The sequence below is a fragment of the Phacochoerus africanus genome, chromosome 5 (assembly GCF_016906955.1).
Source record: "Phacochoerus africanus isolate WHEZ1 chromosome 5, ROS_Pafr_v1, whole genome shotgun sequence".
NCBI classification, from domain to species: domain Eukaryota; kingdom Metazoa; phylum Chordata; class Mammalia; order Artiodactyla; family Suidae; genus Phacochoerus; species Phacochoerus africanus.
In genome coordinates this window covers 72,378,090-72,400,796 of record NC_062548.1, presented here as the reverse complement: position 1 = coordinate 72,400,796, position 22,707 = coordinate 72,378,090, and the positions used below count along the sequence as shown (strand labels likewise).

The 22,707-nt window shown below is 40.6% G+C and overlaps 1 protein-coding gene across 1 annotated transcript in view; it reads right to left on the bottom strand.

The window, feature by feature from the left end:
- Positions 1-22,707, bottom strand: part of TACR1 (tachykinin receptor 1) — a 181,479-nt gene that overhangs the window by 13,251 nt on the left and 145,521 nt on the right. Inside the window, exon 3 of the mRNA XM_047781670.1 lies at positions 7,803-7,953. Coding sequence (XP_047637626.1) covers positions 7,803-7,953 — 151 coding nt within the window. The remainder of the gene's footprint in view (positions 1-7,802; positions 7,954-22,707) is intronic.

Here is a 22,707-nt window from a genome sequence, read left to right as displayed (position 1 = left end):
CTCATTATTAGAGAAATGCAAATCAAAACCACGATGAGGTACCACCTTACACCAGCCAGAATGGCCATCATCAAAACGTCTGCAAAAAATAAGTGCTAGAGAGGGTGTGGAGAAAAAAGAACCCTAGTACACTGATGGTGGGATTGTAAATGGGTGCAACCACTGTGGAAAGCAGTATGGAGATGCCTCAGAAAACTAAACATAGAACTACCATTTGATCCAGCAATCCCACTCCTGGGCATCTACCCAGAGAAAACCGTGACTCACAAAGACACATGTACTCCAATGTTCATTGCAGCACTATTTTCAATAGCCAAGACATGGAAACAACCTAAATGTCCTTTGACAGAGGAGTGGATCCAGAAGATGTGGTACATATACACAATGGAATATTACTCAGCCTTAAAAAGAATGAAATACTGGCATTTTTAGCAACATGGATGGACTTAGAAACTATCCTGCTAAGTGAAGTCAGCCATACAATGAGACACCAACATCAAATGCTTTCACTGACATGTGGAATCTGAAAAAAGAACAGACTTAACTCTTTTGCAGAACAGAAAGATACTGACTCACAGACATTAAAAACCTTATGGTCTCCGGAGGAGACAGTTTGGGGGGTGGGGGGATGTGCTTGGGCTGTAGGATGGGAACCCTGTGAAATCAGATTGTTATGATCATTATACAACCACACATGTGATAAATTCATTTGAGTAATTAAAAAAAACATATACACACTACTGTATATAAAGTAAATAATCAAGAAGGACACACTGTATAGCACAAGGAACTCTACTCAATATTATGTAATAAGCTATATGGGAAAATAATCTGAAGAAGAATGGATGTATGCATATTTATAACCGAACCCACTCTTCTCTACACCTGAAACTAACACAACTTTGTAAATCGACTATGCTCCAATATTAAATTAAACTAAATTAGAAAACATTAACTATGAGGGGGAGGGGAGTAAAAATAAAAGGTGGTTAGACTTAAGTGGTCACCAACTTAAAATACTCACATATGTATATTTATATATAGGCTGCTATATATAAACCTTGTGATAACCACAAATCAAAAATCTATAATAGATACACACGAAAAAAGAGAAAGGAATCCAAACATAACATTAAAGGCAGATGTTAAATCACAGGGAAGAGAGAAAATAAGAAGGATGAAAAAGAACTACCAAACAACCAAAAATATTTTACTAAATCTCTATAAGTGCATGGCTATCAATAATAATTACAAATATAAATAAATTAAGTGCTCCAATAAATAGATGTAAAGTGGCAGAATGCATAAAAAAACAAGGCCTACATATATGATGCCTACAAGAGACTTATTTTTATTTATTTTATATTTTTTTTATTTATATTTATTTATTTATTTTTTGTCTTTTTGTCTTTTCTAGGGCCGTTCCCGCGGCATATGGAGGTTCCCAGGCTAGGGGTCTAATCGGAGCTGTAGCCGACAGCCTACGCCAGAGCCATAGCAACGTGGGATCCGAGCTGTGTCTGTGACCTACACCACAGCTCATGGCAATGCTGGATCCTGAACCCACTGAGCAAGGCCAGGGATCGAACCTGCAACCTCATGGTTCCCAGTCGGATCTGTTAGCAACTGAGCCACAACAGGAACTCCCAAGAAACTTGTTTTTAGATCTAAAGATACACAGACTGAAAGCAAAGAGATGGAGCAACTTATTCCATGCAAAAGGAAGTGAAAAAAAAAAAAGCTAAGATAGCAATAGTTACATCAGACAAAGACTCTTAATAAGGGACAAAGAAAGACATTACATAATGATCAAGGAATTTAGCCAAGAAGAAGATATAATGATTGCAAATATATAAGCATTCAACATTGGAGAACCCATATATAAAGAAAATTTTAAAAAACATAAAGGGAGAAAGCAACACTAACACAGGAAACTTAAGCTAGTTAAATCAACAAACCATCCAGACCAAAAAATCAGTAAGGAAAATTGACCTTAAATGACACATTAGATAAGAGGGATATATATCTTTTAAAAATTTTTTATTAAAGTATAACCGATTGATAATGTCCCTTAAATTTCTTCTGTACAGCAAAGTGACCCAGCTACCTGTACACACCTGCTTTTTTTTTTTTTTTTAATTTTCCATCAGGTTCTTACCCAAGAGACTGGATACAGTTCCCTGTGCTGTACAGGAGGACTCTATCACTCATTTGTTCTAAATGTAATAGTCTTCATCTACCAACCCCAGATTCTCCATCAGTCCCCCTCTCTCCACACCCCTCTGGCAAACACAAGTCTGCCCTCCATGTCTATGATCTGTTTCTGTTTTGTAGATAGACCATTTATGCCATATTTTATACTCCACATATGTGATATCATATGGGGTTGGTCTTTCTCTTTCTGAGTTACTTCATTTAGTATGAGAGTCTCTAGTTCCATCCATGTTGCTGCAAATTGCATTACTTTGTTCTTTTTAATGGCCAAATAGTATTCCATTGTCTATATACATATATTGTATATATGTGTGTGTATATCTATATATACATATATATGTGTATATCTATATCTCTATATATATATATATAGAGAGAGAGAGAGAGAGAGAGAGAGAATACACCTATAAATCTTTTGATCTCTCCACAAATCTGAATGAGAATTTTGATGGGTAGAGTATTCTTGGTTCTAGGTTCCTCTGCTTCATCACCTCAAATATATCTTGCCTCTCCCTCTGGCTTGTAGAGTGTCTGCTAAAAAAATCAGCTCATATCCTTATGGGGTTCCCTTTGATGTGATTGATTGCTTTTTCCTTGTGGCTTTAAATATTTTTTCTTTGTATTTAATTTTTGTCAGTTTGATTAGTCTGTGTCTCACTGTGTTTCTTCTTTTGCTTATTTTGTATGGAATTCTATGTGCTTCCTCAACTTGAGTGAGTGTTTCCTTTCCCATATTAGGGAAAATTTCAGCTATAATCTCTTCAAATATTTTCTCTGGCCCCTTTTCTTTCTCTTCTCCTTCTGGAACGCCTATGATGCAAATGTTTGTATGTTTAAAGTTGTCCCAGAGGTCTTAGACCCTCTTCAGTTCTTTTCATTCTTTTTTTTGGGGGGGGGTCTGCACCCACAGCATATGTAAGTTCCCAGGCTAGGGTTTGAGTGGGAGCTACACCTGCTGGCCTACACCACAGCCACAGCAACGCAGGATCCAAGCCACATCTGTGACCTATACCATAGCTCACAGCAATGCCGGATCCTTAACCCACTGAGTGAGGCCAGGGATCAAACCCACAACCTCATGTTTCCTACTTGGATTTGTTTCCACTGCACCATGATGGGAACTCCCCATTCTTTTTTTCCTTATTCCCTTTTATGGCAGTGATTTCCACCACTATCTCCCACCTCACTTACTTGTTCTTCTGGCTCCATTAACCTGCGATTGGTTCCTTCTAGTGTATTTTTCATTTCAGACATTGTGCTATTCATCTTTCTCTTTAAATCCTCTATCTCTTTATTAAACATTTCTTTTAAGTACTTGAGCTGTGTCTTCATTCTTTTTCCAGGATCTCGGATTATCTTTACTATCATCACTCTGAATTCTTTTTCAGGTAGATTGCCTATCTCTTCATCATGTAATGGTTTTTGTATGTTTTTTCTTGTTCCTTTGTCTGAAAGCTACTTTGTTGTCTCATAAATGTCTACCTTTCTGTTTATTATCACCTTGACAGCAGGTACGTAGATTCAGCAGCAGTGCCCACTCCTGGAGTTCTCAGCAGTGGTGTCTGTTCACATGTACCCAGAGCACATGTTGGGAGCAGTGGTATCACACTCCCTCTCCTGGAGCTGGGTAGATGCTAGGTATGGGGTATGTGAGGCAGGTGGCAATGATTCACAGTTCAAAGGATTGCTTTTGTAACATGTGGAGGTAGCAGTGTCTTCTGAAACCCCTCCTGCTACTAGGTAGCTTTCAGGACATTTTCCTATAGCTTGCAATGTCAGCAGTTGCTCCTGACACCCCTCCCTTTGTCGGGAAGGCTCTAGGGGCTGCTCTGTAGCTGTAGGGGCAGGTGCCGCCATTCTGCTATCACTCCCCTTGCTTGGCCACTATAGGGATATCTCTCTAAAGCCCCAGGGGGGAGTTCTTGTCATGGCGCAGTGGTTAATAAATCTGACTAGGAACCATGAGGTTGCGGGTTTGATCCCTGGCCTTGCTCAGTGTGTTAGGGATCTGGCGTTCCCGTGAGCTGTGGTGTAGGTCATAGACTCGGCTCGGATCCCGCGTTGCTGTGGCTGTGGTGTAGGCCAGAGGCTACAGCTCCGATTCGACCCCCAGCCTAGGAACCTCCATATGTCATGGGAAGCGGCCCTAGAATAAGGCAAAAAAATAAAAAAATAAAGCCCCAAGGGCAGGGGGCTTTTCCCTAACTGTTGCTAACAGGCTTTCTCTGTAGCTGGAGGAAGTGTGCTTCTGGTGGTCACTCCCCCTGCCAGGCTGCTGGTAGGAGTGCTCTCTGTTGCCACTGTGGATTGGAATGTGGATTAATGGGCTTCCCTTGTCTCACTTGGTATGGAACGAGTGCCATTAATGCAGGCCTTTGCAGGGCCACTGGGAGGTGCTCTGTAGCTTGTGTTTTTCTCCAGCCAGGCAGCCCACAGCTCCAGCAGGACAATACACTCTGTATACATCTATCTTGTCCTAAGGGCTCTCTTGGCTCTTTTTGGTGCAGATCGGGTGCTGCTAGTGATACAAACCTGCCTCAGGAAACCAGATTCAATGCAGTCTATCAAAATACCAAAGGCAATTTCACAGAACTAGAACAAATAATTCTAATTTATGTGGAAATACAAAAGACCCCAAATAACAATAGCAATCTTGAGAAAGAAGAACAATGTTGGGGGTATTATGTTCCCTGATTTCAAAAACTATACTAAAAGCCACAATAATCAAAACTGTATTGTACTGGTACAAAAACAGACACAGAACTCAACAGAACAGAATATAGATTCCAGAAATAAACCCACACTCTTATGATCAATTAATCTCTAACAAAGGAGGCAAGAATATACGAGGGGGAAAAGACAGCCTCTTCATCAGCGATGTTGGGAAAAGCAGACTGCTATATGCAAAACAATCAAACTGGATTACATTGTTACATTCTATATAAAATTAAACTCAAACTGGATTAAAAACTTAAATGAAAGACTGAAAACTCCAGAAAAACTCCATAAAAACTCCAGAAGAAAACTTGAGAAGCACCCTTTTGACATTGGTCTTAGAATTTTTTTTTTTTTGCTTTGTCTCTTCATGGAAGGGAAACCAAAGCAAAAAGCAAACAAAAACAAATGGAACTACAGCAAAATGTAAAGGTTTTGCATGGTGAAGGAAGCTATAAACAAAACGAAAAGGCAACCTACTGAATGGGAGAAGATATTTGCAAACTATATAACTGATAGGGGGTTAATATCCAAACTATACAAAGAACTTACACAACTCAACATCAAAAAACCAAATGACTGCTTTAAAAAGTGGGGAGGGACCTGAATAGTTTCCCAAAGAAGACCTACAGATGGCCAAAAGGCACATGTCAAGATACTTAACATCAACGAAGAACTGCAAATCAAAATCACAGTGAGATATCACTTCACATCTGTCAGAATGGCTATATCAGAGAGACAACAAATAATGAGGGTTGGTGAGGATGTGGAGAAAAGGGAACCCTTGTGAAGTATTGGTGGGAACATAAAACAGTATAGAGATTCCTCAACAAATTGAAAATAGAACTACCGTATGATCTAGCAACTCCACTCGTAGGTATTTATCCTAAGAAAACAAAATCACTAATTTGAAAAGATACATGCAACCCAATGTTTATATCAGCATTATTTATAATAGCCAAGATATAGAAGCAACCTAACTGTCCACTGATAGAAGAATGGGTATAGAAGATGTATTATATATGTACAAGGGAATACTACCTGGCCATAAAAATGAAATCTTGTCATTTGGGACAAGATAGATGTATACAGAGGGTATTGTCCTAAGCTAAAGTCAAATAACACATGGTTTAACTTATATTTGGAATCTTAAAAAAACAGAACAAACACAAAACAGAAGCAAATTCATAGAGAATAAATGGGTCATTGCCAGAATGGAGAGGAATGGGTGTGGGTGAAATGGGTGAAGGGGATTAATAGGTACAAATCTCCAGTTATGTAATAAATAAGTCATAGGGATGTAATAGGTAGCATTGGGAATATGGCCAGTAATATTTTAACTTTGTATAGGGACAGATGGTTACTAGGTTTATTGTGCTCATAATTTCACAGTGTATGCAAATGTTAAGTCATTATGTAATATACCTGAAACTAATGTAATACTGTAAGTCAACAATACTTCAATAAAAAAATAAAAACTATCTAGCATCCACACAATGAAATACTAGGCAAAGAGTTACCAAAAGAGGAAAAAAAAAAAAAGAATGAGAAAGCTCTTTCTATATTTGATTTTGTGGATACTCTTAAGTATAAAAATGTGGGGAAGAAGAGTTGTATTTACCGTTTGTATTAAAAAGAAAAGAACATATATTTATACAGTTTATAAATACATTACAATATCTGGAAGGATTAATAACAATCAACAGTGATTACCATAGTGCGTGTTGGTGTGTGTGTGTGTGTGTCTGTGTATGTGTATGCATTCACATTTGGTAACTAGGTAGAGGGAGGACCTAGAAAGGAGGGGACCTTTCATGGTAAGAGTCAATGTATTTTTTTGACAAAATTTTTTTAAATTAAAGTGTAGTTGATTGACAATGTTCTGTCAATTTCTGCTGTACAGCAAAGTGACCCAGTCGTACACATATATACATTCTTTGTCTCATACTATCTTCTACCATGTTCTATAAGAAATGATTGGATATAGTCCCCTGTGCGGTACAGCAGGACCTCATTGCTTATGCATTCTAAATGTAGCACCAAACTCCCAGTCCATCCCAGTCCCTCTCCCTCCCCTTGGCAACCATAAGTATGTAATCCGTTTTTTTTTTTTTTCTGCTTTTAATTGGCAAATAATTTAAGACTCCCAGGAAGTTACAAAAATAGTACAGAGTTCCCAGCAACTCATCACACAGCTTCTCCCAACAATATCATCTTACGTAACTATGCCACATAATCAAAATCAGGAAACCAATGACAGCACAGCACTATTAACTAACTTATAGATTGCACTTGTATTTTGCCAGTTTTTACATGCAATTTTCTATAAAATTTTATCATATGCAGAGAGAAGTTAAAAAAATCAAAATCAGGATACAAAATTGCTCCATAATCACATAGAAACTCACTCATACCATCCTTTTATAGGCAAATTCTTCCCCCAGTACTAGCCCTGGCAACTCCTAGTCTGTTCTCCATCACCATAATTTGGTTTCTTTTAGTTTCTCTTTGATGTTTGAACCAAGTGATGTATTATTTTGTCAAACTTTAATAATAAAACAGTACTGAGTAACTCGTCAATGCTTTTGTAGTTAAATATGTGTGTTTGTGTTTCAAAGACTTGACAGTTTTCACTTAGTCCGAAGGCGGGAGTGAGATAGCTCCTGCCTGTACAGGTAGGCGTGGGTTACAAATACCTTGAGGAAAGATCTCTTCCTTCCTGTCCTCTTTCCTCCCTTCCCTTCTACTGTTCCTGGACCCAGGGATGTTCTGTGCCTGCTGACTCTGGACCTCCTGAAGTTCTGGGGGCTCATAAGATTGCCAGTCTGTCACCTGTGCCAGGGTGGGTTAAGTGTTGCCTGCCTTTTGCTCACCTTGCGCTTGGCAGAGACTTGCTCGTGGTAACGGTCAGAGGAGTCCCCAGGGATCTCGCTGGCCCACAGTGTGATTCCCACTACGGTGTATGCATAACCTATCACCAGCAGGGGCAGGAAGTAGATCAGCACAGTCACACAGATGTGGTACCTGCAACAAAGTGAATGGGAGGGGTCAGTTCAAGACATAACGGGGTTGGTCAAGACTTGACAGCTACCTTTCTCAGCATTTGCCATTAATAAGCTTGGATGATAAGGCTAGCCACCTGCATTGGATGGGTGGGTGATATATTAATGGATAAAGTAGAGAAAGCAAATCTCTTCAACCTATGTTTCTCTTCTGGACTTTTTCCACAATGGAGATTCCTGTTCAGAATGAAAAGAGAAGAATAAACATTGTTGAGAGGGAACTGAATTCATTGCTTACCTATGTCAGTGTTAGTTAATGTTAAGTTCAATCTTACTTTCCTCTCCCTCCAAGAAAAATGCAAAGTTAGGCTGCATTAACAGAAGTATATTCTCTAGAATAAAGGAGGTGATTGGACCACTCACTCCATAATTGTCAGATTTACATTTATAACAAGTTCCCAAGTGATACTTGCTGCTATTAATTCTGGTTGACTCCGAGAAAACACTGCCTTGGACCAGTGGTTCTCAAGCTCAGAGTCACATGCAAATCATCAAGGGAGCTTTTAAAATGATCAGTGTCAGATGTTCATGTAACTGGCCATGAGTATGAGAGCAGGAAATTAGAGTTTAAAAAATTCTCAAGTTATTCTGAAATACAGCTACCATTGAGAACCATCTTTTCAGATCCAAGGCCTGCAAGCCTGTTGGAATTCGTTGTTCTTTGAGATTTAATGACTTCACCTCAGTGGGTATTAGCCACATGTTCTAGTTTTTGCATCTGATGCTTTGACATATCAGATATTCCTGATAATCTAGGAGGGACTGCCTGCCCAGGGATGGCAAATTCTTAGGGTTGACTCCTGCTAGAGGGCCTTTATATGCAAACCAAACAACCCAGGGCCCCTACCCTCCATCTGTCTGCTTTCTTGGGGTTCTTAACACCAAGGGACACATCCCCTTGCCCTAAGCACCCCAGGGCCACCTCAGACAGCTAGGGGGCAGCCCCTACATGGATGCTCACTGGAATGATTCAAATTAGACAATCCTAAGCCTGCTTTCCCTGCCTCACCAATTCCTTCCCTCAAAAACACAATAAAATAATTTCCTCCAGCTTCCCCATGCTTTCTGCCTGTGACCCTGTATGGGGTGTTGTGCTCCTCCCTCTTGGGAACTATGAGTCATCAACCATCTTTTCAATGGAAATCGTGTCCTGATCTTTTGGCCTGAGTAAAAAAAAAGAATAAAATTGATACTCTAAAACAGAGTGCTGAGTCAGTAAACATAATTTATCAACTTTTTTTTTTTTTTTTTTTTTTTTTTTGCTTTTTAGGGCCTCACCTGTGGCATATGGAGGTTCCCAGGCTAGGGGTCGAATGGGAGCTACAGCTGCCAGCCTACACCACAGCCACAGAAACGCTGGATCTCAGTCAGCAGATCAGCTCACAGCAATGCCGGATCCTTAACCCTTAACCCACTGAGCGAGGCCATGGATTGAACCCTCAAAACCTCATGGTTCCTAAGTGGATTTGTTTCCACTGCACCATGACGGGAACTCCTCAACCTCTCTTTTGAAAGAAGGAAAAATAAGTTTGTTATTCATTTGAGAGTAATAAAAAGTATGGATTTAATTTCAATTAAAATATACTAGAGATAGATAGAGCATTAGCTTGTCCATCCTCTGATAGGGATAATTAAAAATAACATAGGAATATCAGAGTTCCTGTCGTGGCTCAGCAGGAACGAATCTGACTAGTACCCATGAGGCTGCAGGTTCGATCCCTGGCCTTGCTCAGTGGGTTGAGGATCCAGCATTGCCGTGAGCTGTGGTGTAGGTCACAGACTTGGAACGGATCTGGCATTGCTATGGCTCTGGCATAGGCCAGTGGCTACAGCTCCGATTGGACCCCTAACCTGGGAACTTCCACATGCCATGGGTGTGGCCCTAAAGAAAAAAGAAAAGAAAAAGAAATTGAATAAATAAATATAACATAGGAATATGGCTTAGCAATTCTACCTCTAGACATACACCCAGCATTGAAAGTGGGAACACAAACAAACACAGATGCATCAATGTTCACAGCAACAATATTCACAGCAGCCAAGAGGTGGAAACAACTCAAATACCCCTCAGTAGAAGAATGGATACACAAAAAGTGGTATATATGTAAAATGGAATATTACTTAGCCTTAAAAAATGAAATTCTGGTATGTACTACAAAATGGATGAACTCTGCAAACATGATGTGAAATGAATAAGCCAAATACAAAGGGACAAATATTGCATGACTCCACTTATTTGAAATACCTAGAATAGGCAAATTCACAGAGACAGAAAATAGAACAGAGTTTACCAGTGGCTGAGGGATGGGGATGGGAGTTATTGTTTAATAGGTACAGAATCCGGGGTGCTAAAAAAGTTCTTCAAATGGATAGTGGTAACGCTTGCACAACATTGTAAAATTTATCATTTTACATTATATATATTTTATCACATATGTAAATGCCATACTGATAGGCTCCCAGAAGAATGGAAGATATCCCCTCCCTGGGAATGTGGCCATTAGAGTTGGATAGCAAGGGACAACGGTCTAGAGGGAAACAGCTACCTGCAAAGATTAACCACCTAAAAAGATTACCAGCAACCAGTATGTCAATTCCTGTTGTTGCACTTACCTGGTCATGAGACCCAAACTGTCTTCTCTCATTGTTCTCATTTTTCCCTTCCCCTATAATTGGCTCTGCCACAATCACTCAGTCATGGGATTCAGCCCCCCACCCCTTCCCAAGCTGTGTAACCTTCCTTTCCTTACCACAAGTTCTCACCGTAGACCCTTGCCGCGGAGTCCCATCATGTCCTTTATGAGACTAAATTCTCTTCACAGTCAGGGCTGATGCTATCTTGAGCTCAGCCCATCTGATTCTTTTTGTTGTTTACTTTTGTCTTTTTAGGGCCGCACCCACAGCATATGGAGATTCCCAGGCTAGGGGTCCAATCAGAGCTGTAGCTGCTGGCCTACACCACAGCCACTACAACGTCAGGTCCCAGTTGTGTCTGTGACCTACACCACAGCTCACAGCAATGCCACATCCTTAACCCACTGAGTGAGGCCAGGGATCGAACCCAAGTCCTCATGGATACTAGTCGGGTTTGTTAACTGCTAAGCCATGACAGGAACACCTATTTTTTGTTTTTCGAGAGACTGCAATTCTGTTTCCCATAATAGCTGGACCAATTTACAGCCCCATCAGCAGTGTTCAAGGGCTCCCTTTTCTATGCATCCTTGCCAATATTTGTTATTTGTAGACTTTTTTTTTTTTTTTGGTCTTTCTTTAGGGCCTCACCCACAGCACATGGAGTTTCCCAGGCTAGGGGTCAAATTGGAGCTGTAGCCGCCAGCCTACGCCACAGCCACTGCAAAGCCAGATCCCAGTCATGTTTGTGACTTACACCACAGCTCACGGCAACACCGGATCCTTGACCCACTGAACGAGGCCAGAGATAGAACCCGCCACCGTATGGTCCTAGTCGGATTTGTTTCCTCTGAGCCACAATGGGAACCCCTGTAGACTTTTTGATCATAGCCATTCTGATATGTGTGAGGTGTTATTTCACTGTAGTTTTATTTGCATTTCTCTGAGCATGAGCAATGTTAAGTATATTTTCATGTGCCTGTTAGCCATCTGTACGTTTTCTTTGGAAATATGTCTATTCAGGCTCTCTGCCCATTTTTTAATAGATTTTTTGGTATGTGTGTGTATTTAGATGAATGACCTGTTTATACATTTTGGATATTAAACCCTTACCAGTTATATCATTTGCAAATATTTTCTCCCATTCAGTAGATTGTCTTTCATTTTGCCTATGGTTTCCTTTTCTGTACGAGAGCTTTTAAGTTTAATTAGGTCCCATTTGTTTATTTTTACTTTTGTTTCTTTTGCATTAGGAGACAGATGCAGAAAAAAATATTTTTATAATTTATGTCAAAGAGTGTTTGGCCCACGTTTTCTTCTATGAGTTTTATGGTTTCTAGCCTTATATTTAGGTATTTCCCCCTGATTTCATTTTCTTATGTGTAGCAGTCCAGTTTTCCTGGCACTACTTACTGAAGAAATTGTCTTTTCCCAGTAGTATATTCTTGCCTCCTGTGTCATAGACTAATTGACCTATGTGCATGGGTTTTTTTTTGGGCTCTTAATTGGTTTCATTGTTCTATCTGTTTTTGTGCCAGTACCATACCATTTTAGTGTGGAGTTTTTGCCACCCACAGGTGAATGTAGCCAGTAGCTTTGTAACACAGGCTGAAGTGAGGAAGCATTATTTCTTCAGTTTTGTTCTTCTTGATCACAAATGTTTTTGCTAGTCAGGGTCCTTTGCGATTCCGTACACATTTTGTTTTATTGTATTTTTCTAGGTTTTATTGAAGTATAGTTAATTTTCAAGACTGTTAGAATTTCTGCTGTACAACAAAGTGACCTAATCATACATATACACATATCCATTCTCTTGGATTCTTTTCCCACATAGATTATCACAGAATAGTGGGTAGAGTTCTCTGTGCGCTATAGAAAGTCCCCTTTGGCCAATCATTCCATATACCTCAGTGTGCATATGCCAGTCCTCAACCCCGACTCTTCTCATTTTGCTTATCTTTCTCTGACTCTTTGAAATTAAGTGAAAGAGTTACCTATTACAGTGTTCAAGGTTTGTCCTTGTGTGGCAGTGTTCCTATATAGTCTGCCTCTCCCAGTGGCTTTGGTCAGAGAGTTAAATTTGATGTGAATACAAGTCATGTCATCCTTAGGGTGTGCTGGCAGCTATCACCTTGGTAAGAGGTGGGGCTGGAGATGGAGAGGCTTCGGCCAGAGCCAGATGAGGCAAGGCTTCCCCTAGGCTCAGTGGCTATCACTGCCCCATCAGTTGTAGGGTCAGGCTCTAAGTTGCTGGAGCAGAAGTCCTGAAGGTTGAGTCCAATCTGACTCTGTTCCTTTTAAGTGCATGCTCTTTCCTCTCCTAGCTCCTATACCATTGCCCCCAAGGGCCTCAGTGCTTGGGGTGTGGGTTGTGATGGTCTGGCTGCCCTCAGAGAGATCCAGACTGCTTCTGAGGTACCAAAATAAATAAAATAAAATAAAATTTACATGAAGAACTTGCTTATATTTTTTCTCTTACAAAAAGAAAAAAGAAACACTTCACAAGTTTCTATAATCCTATCACATAGAAATGAAATTAATAAAATTGATTAATATCTTCTCTACACACATGCTCATATTTCTATATACATAAGTGCCTTTTAAAAAAGAACACCAAGTCATCTTTCTATGTCAGTAAATACATTTCTATAACAAAACTTCTCATGGCTGTAATAATATTCCATTTTATGGAGGAGCAACATGGTTACTTAGCCAGGCTTCTAATTTGAACCTCTGAGTTATTTATAGTGTTTTGGTATTTAAATAATATCAAAATATCAAAACTCTTGATATTTAAGTTAATTATAATTAACACCCTCAACTATATACCTTTGCTCTATTTCTTATTTCCCAAGGATTAGTCAATCAGAATTAAGTTAAAGTACTTTTAAAGGTTTGGTATATATTTTCACTTTTCAGAAAATATATGCCAGTTTATACCACCAGCAGTGGTTTGGGAGGTTTTTTGTTGTTGTTGTTGTTTTTTTGTTTTTTTTTTAATTGTCTTTGACAATAGGATAGTTTCTACATGGTCCTCTATTTTACATTTAATATTCTCAAGTGATTGTAAATTGAAAGTTTATAATTATGCTATTTAGTCATCGCCATTTCTTCCTTTTTGAATTGACCACTTGTAAAATTTACTCAATTCTACTTTAGGGAGTTCATGTTGTCCTTATTAATTTCTAAGAACTTTTTATGGCTTCTATTATATTATACTTAAAATGTGTTTTTCATATCAAAGTCATGAGAACATTCACCTATCCTTTCTCCTAGGTTATTTATTTATTTGCATTCAACTATTCGGTCTTTCAGGGATCTACTTTGGTGAGAATTATGAGAAAAGTCTCCAAATGTCCTTTTCCCAACAATTGTTTAGTTTTCCAAGTACCATGATTGGATACGCCATCCTTTCCCTGTTGATTTGAAATTGCACTTCTAGCTTATACACTCACAGGGCTCTTTTTCTGAGCCTTTGCTCTGTTTCCTGACTCTATCCCTTTTTTTCTGGTATCTGCTCCCCTCCATCTCAATTTCCATGGTTTTGTAGTACATTTTTAATCTTATGGCAGTACAAATCTATTATTACTTTACTTAGTTTCAAAAAATAAATGATCTACATTCCTGTAACATCTTAAGAAGAAGGTCGGGAGATGGTTTCAGTTGTTTGCAATCAGACTTGCAACTTCCCAGAAGATATCAGATGGTTAATTCACTGGTCCACCCCAGCATGGACTCTCATGGTGAAGTTTAGTGGTGGATGCTATTGATCAGCCCAGGGACTTATGTCCTTGTTTCAGATACTTTCTTGGTCAAGGCTCTCAGGGAAAGAGAAAGGTCTTATAGAAGATGTGTTGCAGGAATGGCTCCAGAGTTTGGAAATGCTCTAATAAGAAATATTTAAACACTGGACTCCTGCATAAAGAAAGCTCCCTCACCTGCATCCCTCCTCCTTCAAGTCTGTTTAGGGGTAGGACAAAGGCATGGATTTAGGCAAGTGGCTAATAATCATGCCTAAAATTTTTATCTGGTGGATATGTTAAAGAAAAAAAAACATGAAATACAAAGTTTCTGCCGGCTTCATATATCTGAGAGAGGAGGACAAATTAGATGATGGTTGCTTTGGCTGAGGATCTTATTGTATTTGGGGATAAGAAAAGATAGGCCAGAAGCTCAATTTAGGATAGGGTGAAAAATGCCAAATTGGTGTCTGTGAGGAAGAAAAATATCAAGACTGCAGGTAACAAGAAGGAACGGCAAAAATGAGAAATTAAGCAAGAGAAAGAGAGGGAGAGGGAAGAGAGAGAGATTGCGAGATTGCGAACTTTTGTTTGCTAGCAAGGACTTGTAAAAGGACACAGCTAGCAAGAAATTTTCCTATGGTTTGGATTGCTTAATGTACTACAAGGAACAATAGTATTAAGAGTAAATTCAAGAAAGTAGGAAAAATAAAATTGAAAAAGGAGTTCCTGTCGTGGCTCAGTGGTTAACGAATCCGACTAGGAACCATGAGGTTGCGGGTTTGATCCCTGGCTTTGCTCAGTGGGTTAAGGATCCAGCGTTGCCATGAGCTGTGGTGTAGGTTGCAGATGTGGCTCGGATCTCGTGTTGCTGTGACTCTGGTGTAGGCCAGCAGCTACAGCTCCAATTGGACCTCTAGCCTGGGAACCTCCATATGCCACGGGAGCGGCCCTAGAAAAGACAAAGGAAAGAAAGAAAGAGAGAAAGAGAGAAAGAAAGAAAGAAAGAAAGAAAGAAAGAAAGAAAGAGAGAGAGAGAGAGAGAGAGAGAGAGAGAGAGAGAGAGAGAAAGAAAGAAAGAAAGAAAGAAAGAAAGAAAGAAAGAAAGAAAGAAAGAAAGAAAGAAAGAAAGGAAAGAAAGAAAACTGTCCTATTCTGTAATTCTCTGATTTCTCTACTCATTCTGCAAAATATGCCTCACCCAAAACCCTATGTTTTGGGGTTTTGAGGAAATGAATGAGGAGGACTGGCTTCCAGACTGCAGCCAAGCGGGCTGGCCAGAGGTAGTGGTGGCCTCAAAGTTCCATTACTTTTCATTGGGATAAGAGATGTGGTGAAGAGGAAGTCTCTGTCCCAGGAAGCAGAGAGTCAGAGACAGAGTCCTCTGAGCAGTACTGTGCTCCCTAGTCATTCTTTTCAGTCTGGCAGATGACATTAAATCTACATCCAATTGTGTGGATATTCCTGGAATCTCCAGGGTACTTCTGGAAATCCCAGTCACAAGGGATTGCTGTCTGAACAGACAGTGCCACTAGGTGGCGCCAAACTGCATCTGGCCCCTGAATCACTTAGTGCTCATGCAGGTGAGTGGTATTTGAGTAACCCATCAATAAAACCGCATGCATTTTATGTGCTTGAATGAATTGTATACTGGACACCCCACCTCCCAACCCCATACAATATCATGGTGTCATTTTCCAGTATGTACCTTTGCCCAGTCTTCATCAACATGGCTTTGCAAACCTGCATTTTATCTGTGATTTGTTTTCTTTGAGTTTCAATGGACATTGATGAGTGCATGTATCTCTAGAGAGCCTTAACTCTATGTGTTATATTCACTTTGAGGTTGGCTTAGCTGACTGTCACTGAGTGGAATACTCCTTGCTGTATAAGTAACAAGGAACAGATCTAGGATGAACTTCTGCCTTGGCTGCTGCAGCCTGTGATGAAAATGGAGCCAAGGAGGACTTGGACACCTGCAGCAGAACTGAAGCTTGTACTTTACCATTCTGTTGAGCATCTAAAATACTGCTATTTTTGGTGGGATATTGTTTAAAACTGCATTGAATGGTGCTAATTGGTATCAGTGAACATTTTCTGACATAAGTTGCCTATAAAAGTGGGTGTTTTTATACTCTGATCCCTGGCATCTGAAAAACACTTAAAATAATCAAAATAATCTTAGTTATAATAGTCTGTGACTAATGACCATTCATGTCTCCAGGTCTGGATTAAATGCACAGACTCACAGCCCTCAGGCTGGGTGCCCACTTTTCTTGCTATGCCCCAAGGTATTGCCTCTTCACAAGACAATTCTTGGCATGACAACCACTAACAAATGGTCAGATACAGTGGCCATTTTTCTTGTCTTCTGACATAGTCTTCTAATGACACCTAGTTTCTCAAGTTTGGTACAACATAAAGAGCCACTGGCTTGTAGAAGATGTAGAAATTTCATATTTTCTATGTGCAGTAGTTTCCTTGTAAAGGCATTTCTGGAAAGTAGATTTGACTTCATGTCATTACTTCTGGGGCTTGGGGTAAGACACGATTATTGCTAACCCCATCTTAAACTGAAAAATTAAGGTACAGGGAAGGTAATTTCTTTGTTAAAGTCATCAGGGTTGAAATGGGAATAGAAGACAAATCTGTTATTTTCTCATTTCAGCCTTTTCATTTCCATTTTTTCTGTTTAGATGAGCTTGAAAGAAGAATAGATAAATGTCACTTGGAGCAGGGAAAACACAATTTTCAAGAGTGAGCACATACATTAAGCACAAAAATTATTCACAGCATTTAATAATGCAGATAATTTATTGGGAAAAGAGTATAGCTTAAAATACCAGAGCGAGAATTCAATTTGTCTACATGGGTGACTTGGAATGTGGATTAGTTTTGGATTCCAGTTTACATCTTGATTCATTTTTGTATTTCCACAGTTTTTTTTCTGTCTTAAACCCTGAGCCTCCAATCTCTCAGTTGGCTGAACTACGTGGGAAATACAAACACTTTACTTTCTGTTCTTTAGCCAAAGTTTCTCAGCATAGACAATAGACTATTATACTCTGAGCCACACAGGCCGTCCGTCTATAGTTTCCATGAACAAACTGAGCAATGAAATTTGTGTCTCACAGAAATTATCAGGAAGATTGCATTAGTCAAGTTGAAGTTTGCTGTGCGTCATATGTGAGAGGAGAAACATTTTAATGAGGGAATGATGACAGATTTTTGTACCTTCCCAAGTTGGCCAAAGAGAATCTAATAATTTATGGACCATCTTTTAGGCAATCTTCTCCTCTTACAGAAAAAGAGGTCTTTGTTACCGGAAGAAAAAGCTAAGCTGATCTATAAGAAAAAGACTGGAAAGTTCACGTGAAAGGAGGTTTCAGTCAAAGAAGGTTAGTATAAGGGGAGTAGTGGTGGGATATGACAGGAGGGGGTAAGCAAAGATGGAGAATTTTTTGGTAGTTATCACAGTGGACAATTATTTGGGGTACTTTTTAATGGAATTGCTGTATTATTACTTTTGCCTGGTTTTGCCTTGCGTTCCTGACCTTGACTCCTTTTAGATGTTGAGTCATGTAGGTTTTGGCTTTATAAAAGTTGCATGTATATCACATGCAAAGGGACATGTTCAGGTTGGAGACCAGCCCTGTGTTGAGGTAGCACCTTTGGTTATGGGTGAGCAACAAGTGAAAGAAAGAGCCATGTGGTTGCTGCTGGGCCTCATTCATTCACCCACTCAATTGTTAATGAACCCCTACTTTGTGCTATGATCTGGGGACACAGTGGTGAAGTAAAAAGACATGGTCTCTGCCATTGAGAAGCTTCAAGCACAGAGGGGATGATAGAGTACAAACAAATACACTAACGAATAAATATAAAACCATAAATGCATCATGTTCTTAAAGGAACCAAATGGAGGTGATACAGAAAAGAGAGGGGCTCACACTCAAAGGACTATCTGAGGAGGTGACCTGAAGGGCAAGGCAGCCACGTAAGGGATGCAAGGTGAATAGCCCATGCGGAGACAAGTGTAAGCACAAGACCTGGAGGTCCAAATGGTCTGGGCACCCCAGAGGAGCCAAGAAAAGGCTTTCGTAACTGGGCTGGAAGGATCAAAGGGTGTGAGATGTGGGCAGGGGCCTCAGCCTTTGGGGTGCTGCAGGCCATGCTCTCGGGAGCTTGACCTTCACTTGAAGTGCAAAGGTAAGTCACTGAAGGGGTTAAGCCAGACTGGATGATCCAGGTCCCCCAATTCCATGGACATCACACTCTTGCTCTCCACCGCAGGGACCAAACTACTATCCACAGGTCCAATCAGTTCACCACCTGTTTTCATATGATTTCTGAGTTAAGAATGGTTTTTACATCTTTAAAAGGTTGAAAAAAATCAAGAAGAATATTATTTCATGACATGGGAAGATTAGGTGAAATTCGAATTTCAGTGTCTATAAGTAAGATTTCCTTGGAACACAACCGTGCACATTCATTTAAGTATTGATAAGTACTTTCATGCTTCTGTAGCTGAGGAGAGTAGTTGTGGCAGAGAGCATCGAGCCTGCAAAACCTAAAATATTTACTACCTGGCCTCTTAAAATTTGCTCACCTCTGTTCCATTGTACTGCAAAGAGCAGAGGCTGAATTACAACTACTACACAGGAAGGTAGTGAGACCAACACTATGTCTTCTCTGTTCTTACCACGCTCTTGTGATGCTCTCCTTTCTTCTGGAACCAACCCAACTCCTACCCTTCTTGATGCTGGGGGCTTCTCTGGATCAGTCTGGTCTTCATAATCCTTCCTGTTGCTTCGATCTCCCAGACCACTTAACATTGACTTATTTGCACATTAGTTTTGTCTTCCAAATTATCTGTAAGCACTTTGAAAGCAAGGACCATGGGTATCTTTCTTTTCCCTACATTATCAACCACAGATTAAGTTTTATATTACTCAGCTCCAATTATTGATACAAATGACCTTCCTATTTAGGCTTCTAATTGCCCTCCAGATTAAGCATGACTTCCTTAGCATGACATTTAAAGCTCTCTATAATTTAATCTTCAATCCTCATTCTTAGTTAACTAGTTTAACTAGTGCTCAAGATTAGTGCTTAGAACATAGTGTCAGCTAGGAAATGGTCTTTCCTGTCCTCTGTTTCTTTGCTTATGTTCTTACAACATTGGAAGAGATCTGAAAACAGTTCTGGATTTGACAATGATGAGGTCAGTCATGAGCAATTTCAGTGTCAGGATGGGGACAACAGCCAGAAAGCAGGAACAAAGGAATACGTCAATGAAAAAAGATAACTGTAGTTATTATGGTTACATAGTGTGGATGGTTGTGCTGAGGAGGAGGGGGTAGTGAGGCAGCCAGGAGGCCAATGTTTAGTCTGGGGGGAAGCACTGCCTGTATTCGTTGGTGAACAATGGCAATATGTGTGTGTGTGGGGGGGAGTAGCTAGGAATAGCTCGGAAAGAGCAGAAAGAGGGCTCCAATGCAGAGGCAGAGAGAGAAGAGTAGGAATATCTGTTTTCGGCCTTCTCAGTGTGGTTGATGTGAGCCATCGACTGAGTCAAGTCTGCAGGGCAGGCTTAGAGATCTGAGGAGACTGGCCGCAGGAAGGCAGCTGATAACAGTGAGAAAAGTGCTGAAAGATTGCTGAATAACATGAATTAACATGGCCACGATTAGCCTGGTTTCCTGGCCTTTGCTAGCATTCCTGGGAGATCCAGGCATGAGAGGGGAGAAATATCAGCAGAGAGTAGGGAGAGCTGAGGTTGGGGATGGCCATAGAAACATGGAAAACCTTGGGAACAGTGCCTGGGTGAACACATTGACTGAGCTGCCTTTAGTTTGGTACCTTGCTAATCAATTTCTTAACATAAGATTAGATTTCATCACCTCGCTTTTGTAATTTAATTTGAGGTTCAAAGATCTTCCTTGACTGATGTGGTTTGAACTGGAATTTTAATCCAGACCTTTATTTCTTTTTCCACTTTATCTATCATACTGTAAAAATGATGTTCCCCAAAGGCTCCAGGATACCACATATTAGGGGTAAGTGATGCCTTGAAGGATTAAGAGACTTTTAAGCACCCTCATTTTTTATCAAATCACATATCCTTCCTCACTATGACGCCATTCCCATAACCCTTCCTGGTCTACCCAGTCACACGAGGGGTATTTGTTCTTGGCTGAGTTTGCATAAAGCAGAGTCCTGAGGGTGCCAATGTCCACCTGGGGGGACCATGGACAGATGGGTGGAGGGAGCAGGTCACTCCTGGCTTTCCTCTCTCTCTAGTACAAGAAAATCAGGAGTGGGAAGGGGACCAGCCAGGGTCCAACCTCAAGTGGATGCCTTTGTTCCTCACCATGACTCTCCAAGTAAAGAACTCTGTTATAGACTGAATCTTTGTGTTCCCCAAGTCGACCTGTTGAAACTCTAAACCCCGATGGGATGGTATTAGGAGGCAGAGGTCTTTGGGAGGTAATTAGGCCATGAGGGTGGAGCCCTCAGGATGAGAGCAATGCTCTTACAAGAAGAGAGAAATGATCCCTCTTTCTCTTCCATCAAGGATACAGCAGAAAGATGTACCCCCACAAACTAGGAAGAGGGTTCTCACTGGGAATGGGATAGACTAGCTTCTCCATCATGGACTGACTAGACTTCAAGACTGTGGGAAATGTTGGTTAAGCCACCTAGCTGCTGGTACTTTGTTATAGCAGCCCAAATCAAGACAACCCCAGTTTATTGCAGACTCCATCCTCTGGTGAAAACCTGTTTTGGTGCCACCTTGATAATAACAACAAAATGTGTTTTTAAAGATAAGGAGGCAGTTTCCTAAGTCTAGAAGCAGAAAAACAAGAGATTTTTTTTCCATCATATTTAAACCAATTTTTTCCATCTTCGTGACAATTATTCTCACACAGAATGTTTCAAAAAACAATCACTGTGCAGCCACTTATAAAATACTGATTCCTGGATCCTACCCCTGAGATGCTGAGGGAAGGCCTGGGAACATGAATTTTAACAGGTGCTTCAGTGATTCTGGGTCAGGAAGCTCCACCTACATGTGAAAAAACAGTGCTCTGAGAGGTAACCCTAATTCCCCAGCTTAACACAGTTGAATCCCTTGTATCTTGTTTAGGGACGTCATCCAAATTCCTCCTTAGAGACAGATTCACTAGTGAATTCTGCCGCCGTTTGAAAGATGTGTATTTGTGGTGCATAAACGTGTCTCCCAGGGGATGGCTGGTCAGGCACCAAGAGACCACCTCCCAAGGGCATTTTCTTTAATACGTGTTCTCCAGTGCAGGGGCTGGCCCCAGGCTTGGAACCCCAGAGCCCTCATTTGTCAGCATGCATAGTCTCACAGGTCCGGGCATGTTAACCACATTCTCAGGGATCTGATGTGTAAACATTTTTAAGGGAGAAATACAATGCTAAGTAAACTGGATGTTGGTGCTGGTCAACTCAATAGGCTGTAAATCATGTAACCAGACTCAGCACCAGGAGGGTTGGCTGGCTGGATCAGGGCTTCCCTGGAATCAGATTCTGAGAGCCTGAAAGGTGGGTGCGCCGCCTTCCATGGTGAGGATCCGTTTCTTAGGGGATGGACAATGGCACCTTGCAACACGCTGCGGCCCTCACCCCCATCCCAGGCAGCTCTACAAGTAGAGAAGCTTATAAATTTCTTTGTCAGCTGAAATGCTAAGAGAGTGAAAACACAGCCAAGTCCATCCAGTGTCTGGGAGCTACACATCTGGTTTGTCTCTTGAAGTTAATTAGAGTGAGGAATGCAGGCCAAGCCAACTCCACTGGGAGGCTGGCACTGACACAGGACAAATGCCCCTGGAAACCAGGAAGGGGCATCTATGAAAGCTGGGAGTACAGCCTCCCTCAGTGGCAATTCCAAGTGCAACATAAAGGGACTAACTGGGCAGTACTGCTGTGTAACAGAGTCCTCTTTTGGCGCCTTGACTGGTGCAACACTGGGCTGGCTGCTGCTTATCTCTGCACCTTTCTCATCTCTAAAGTGATAAGATTAGGTTCCAACCTAAGGCCTTCCCAGCCCTGGTAGAGACGGAAAACTCTAAGTCCTGGCAAGATAACTCTTTTGTTAATTGATTTTTTTCACTCACTGGGAAGAGGTTCCTATGAGATTCCAGATGCTTTACACAAGTAATTTCATATAATTCTCACCACATACCTATTATTATTTTAATTTTACTGATGAGATCTGAGGCTCAGAGAGGAAATGCTTTGGAAAATAATATTGACAGGATTCCAACCCAGGTCTTTTGACCCTAGGGATTGTGCTTTTTCTATTACAGTCAACCTAG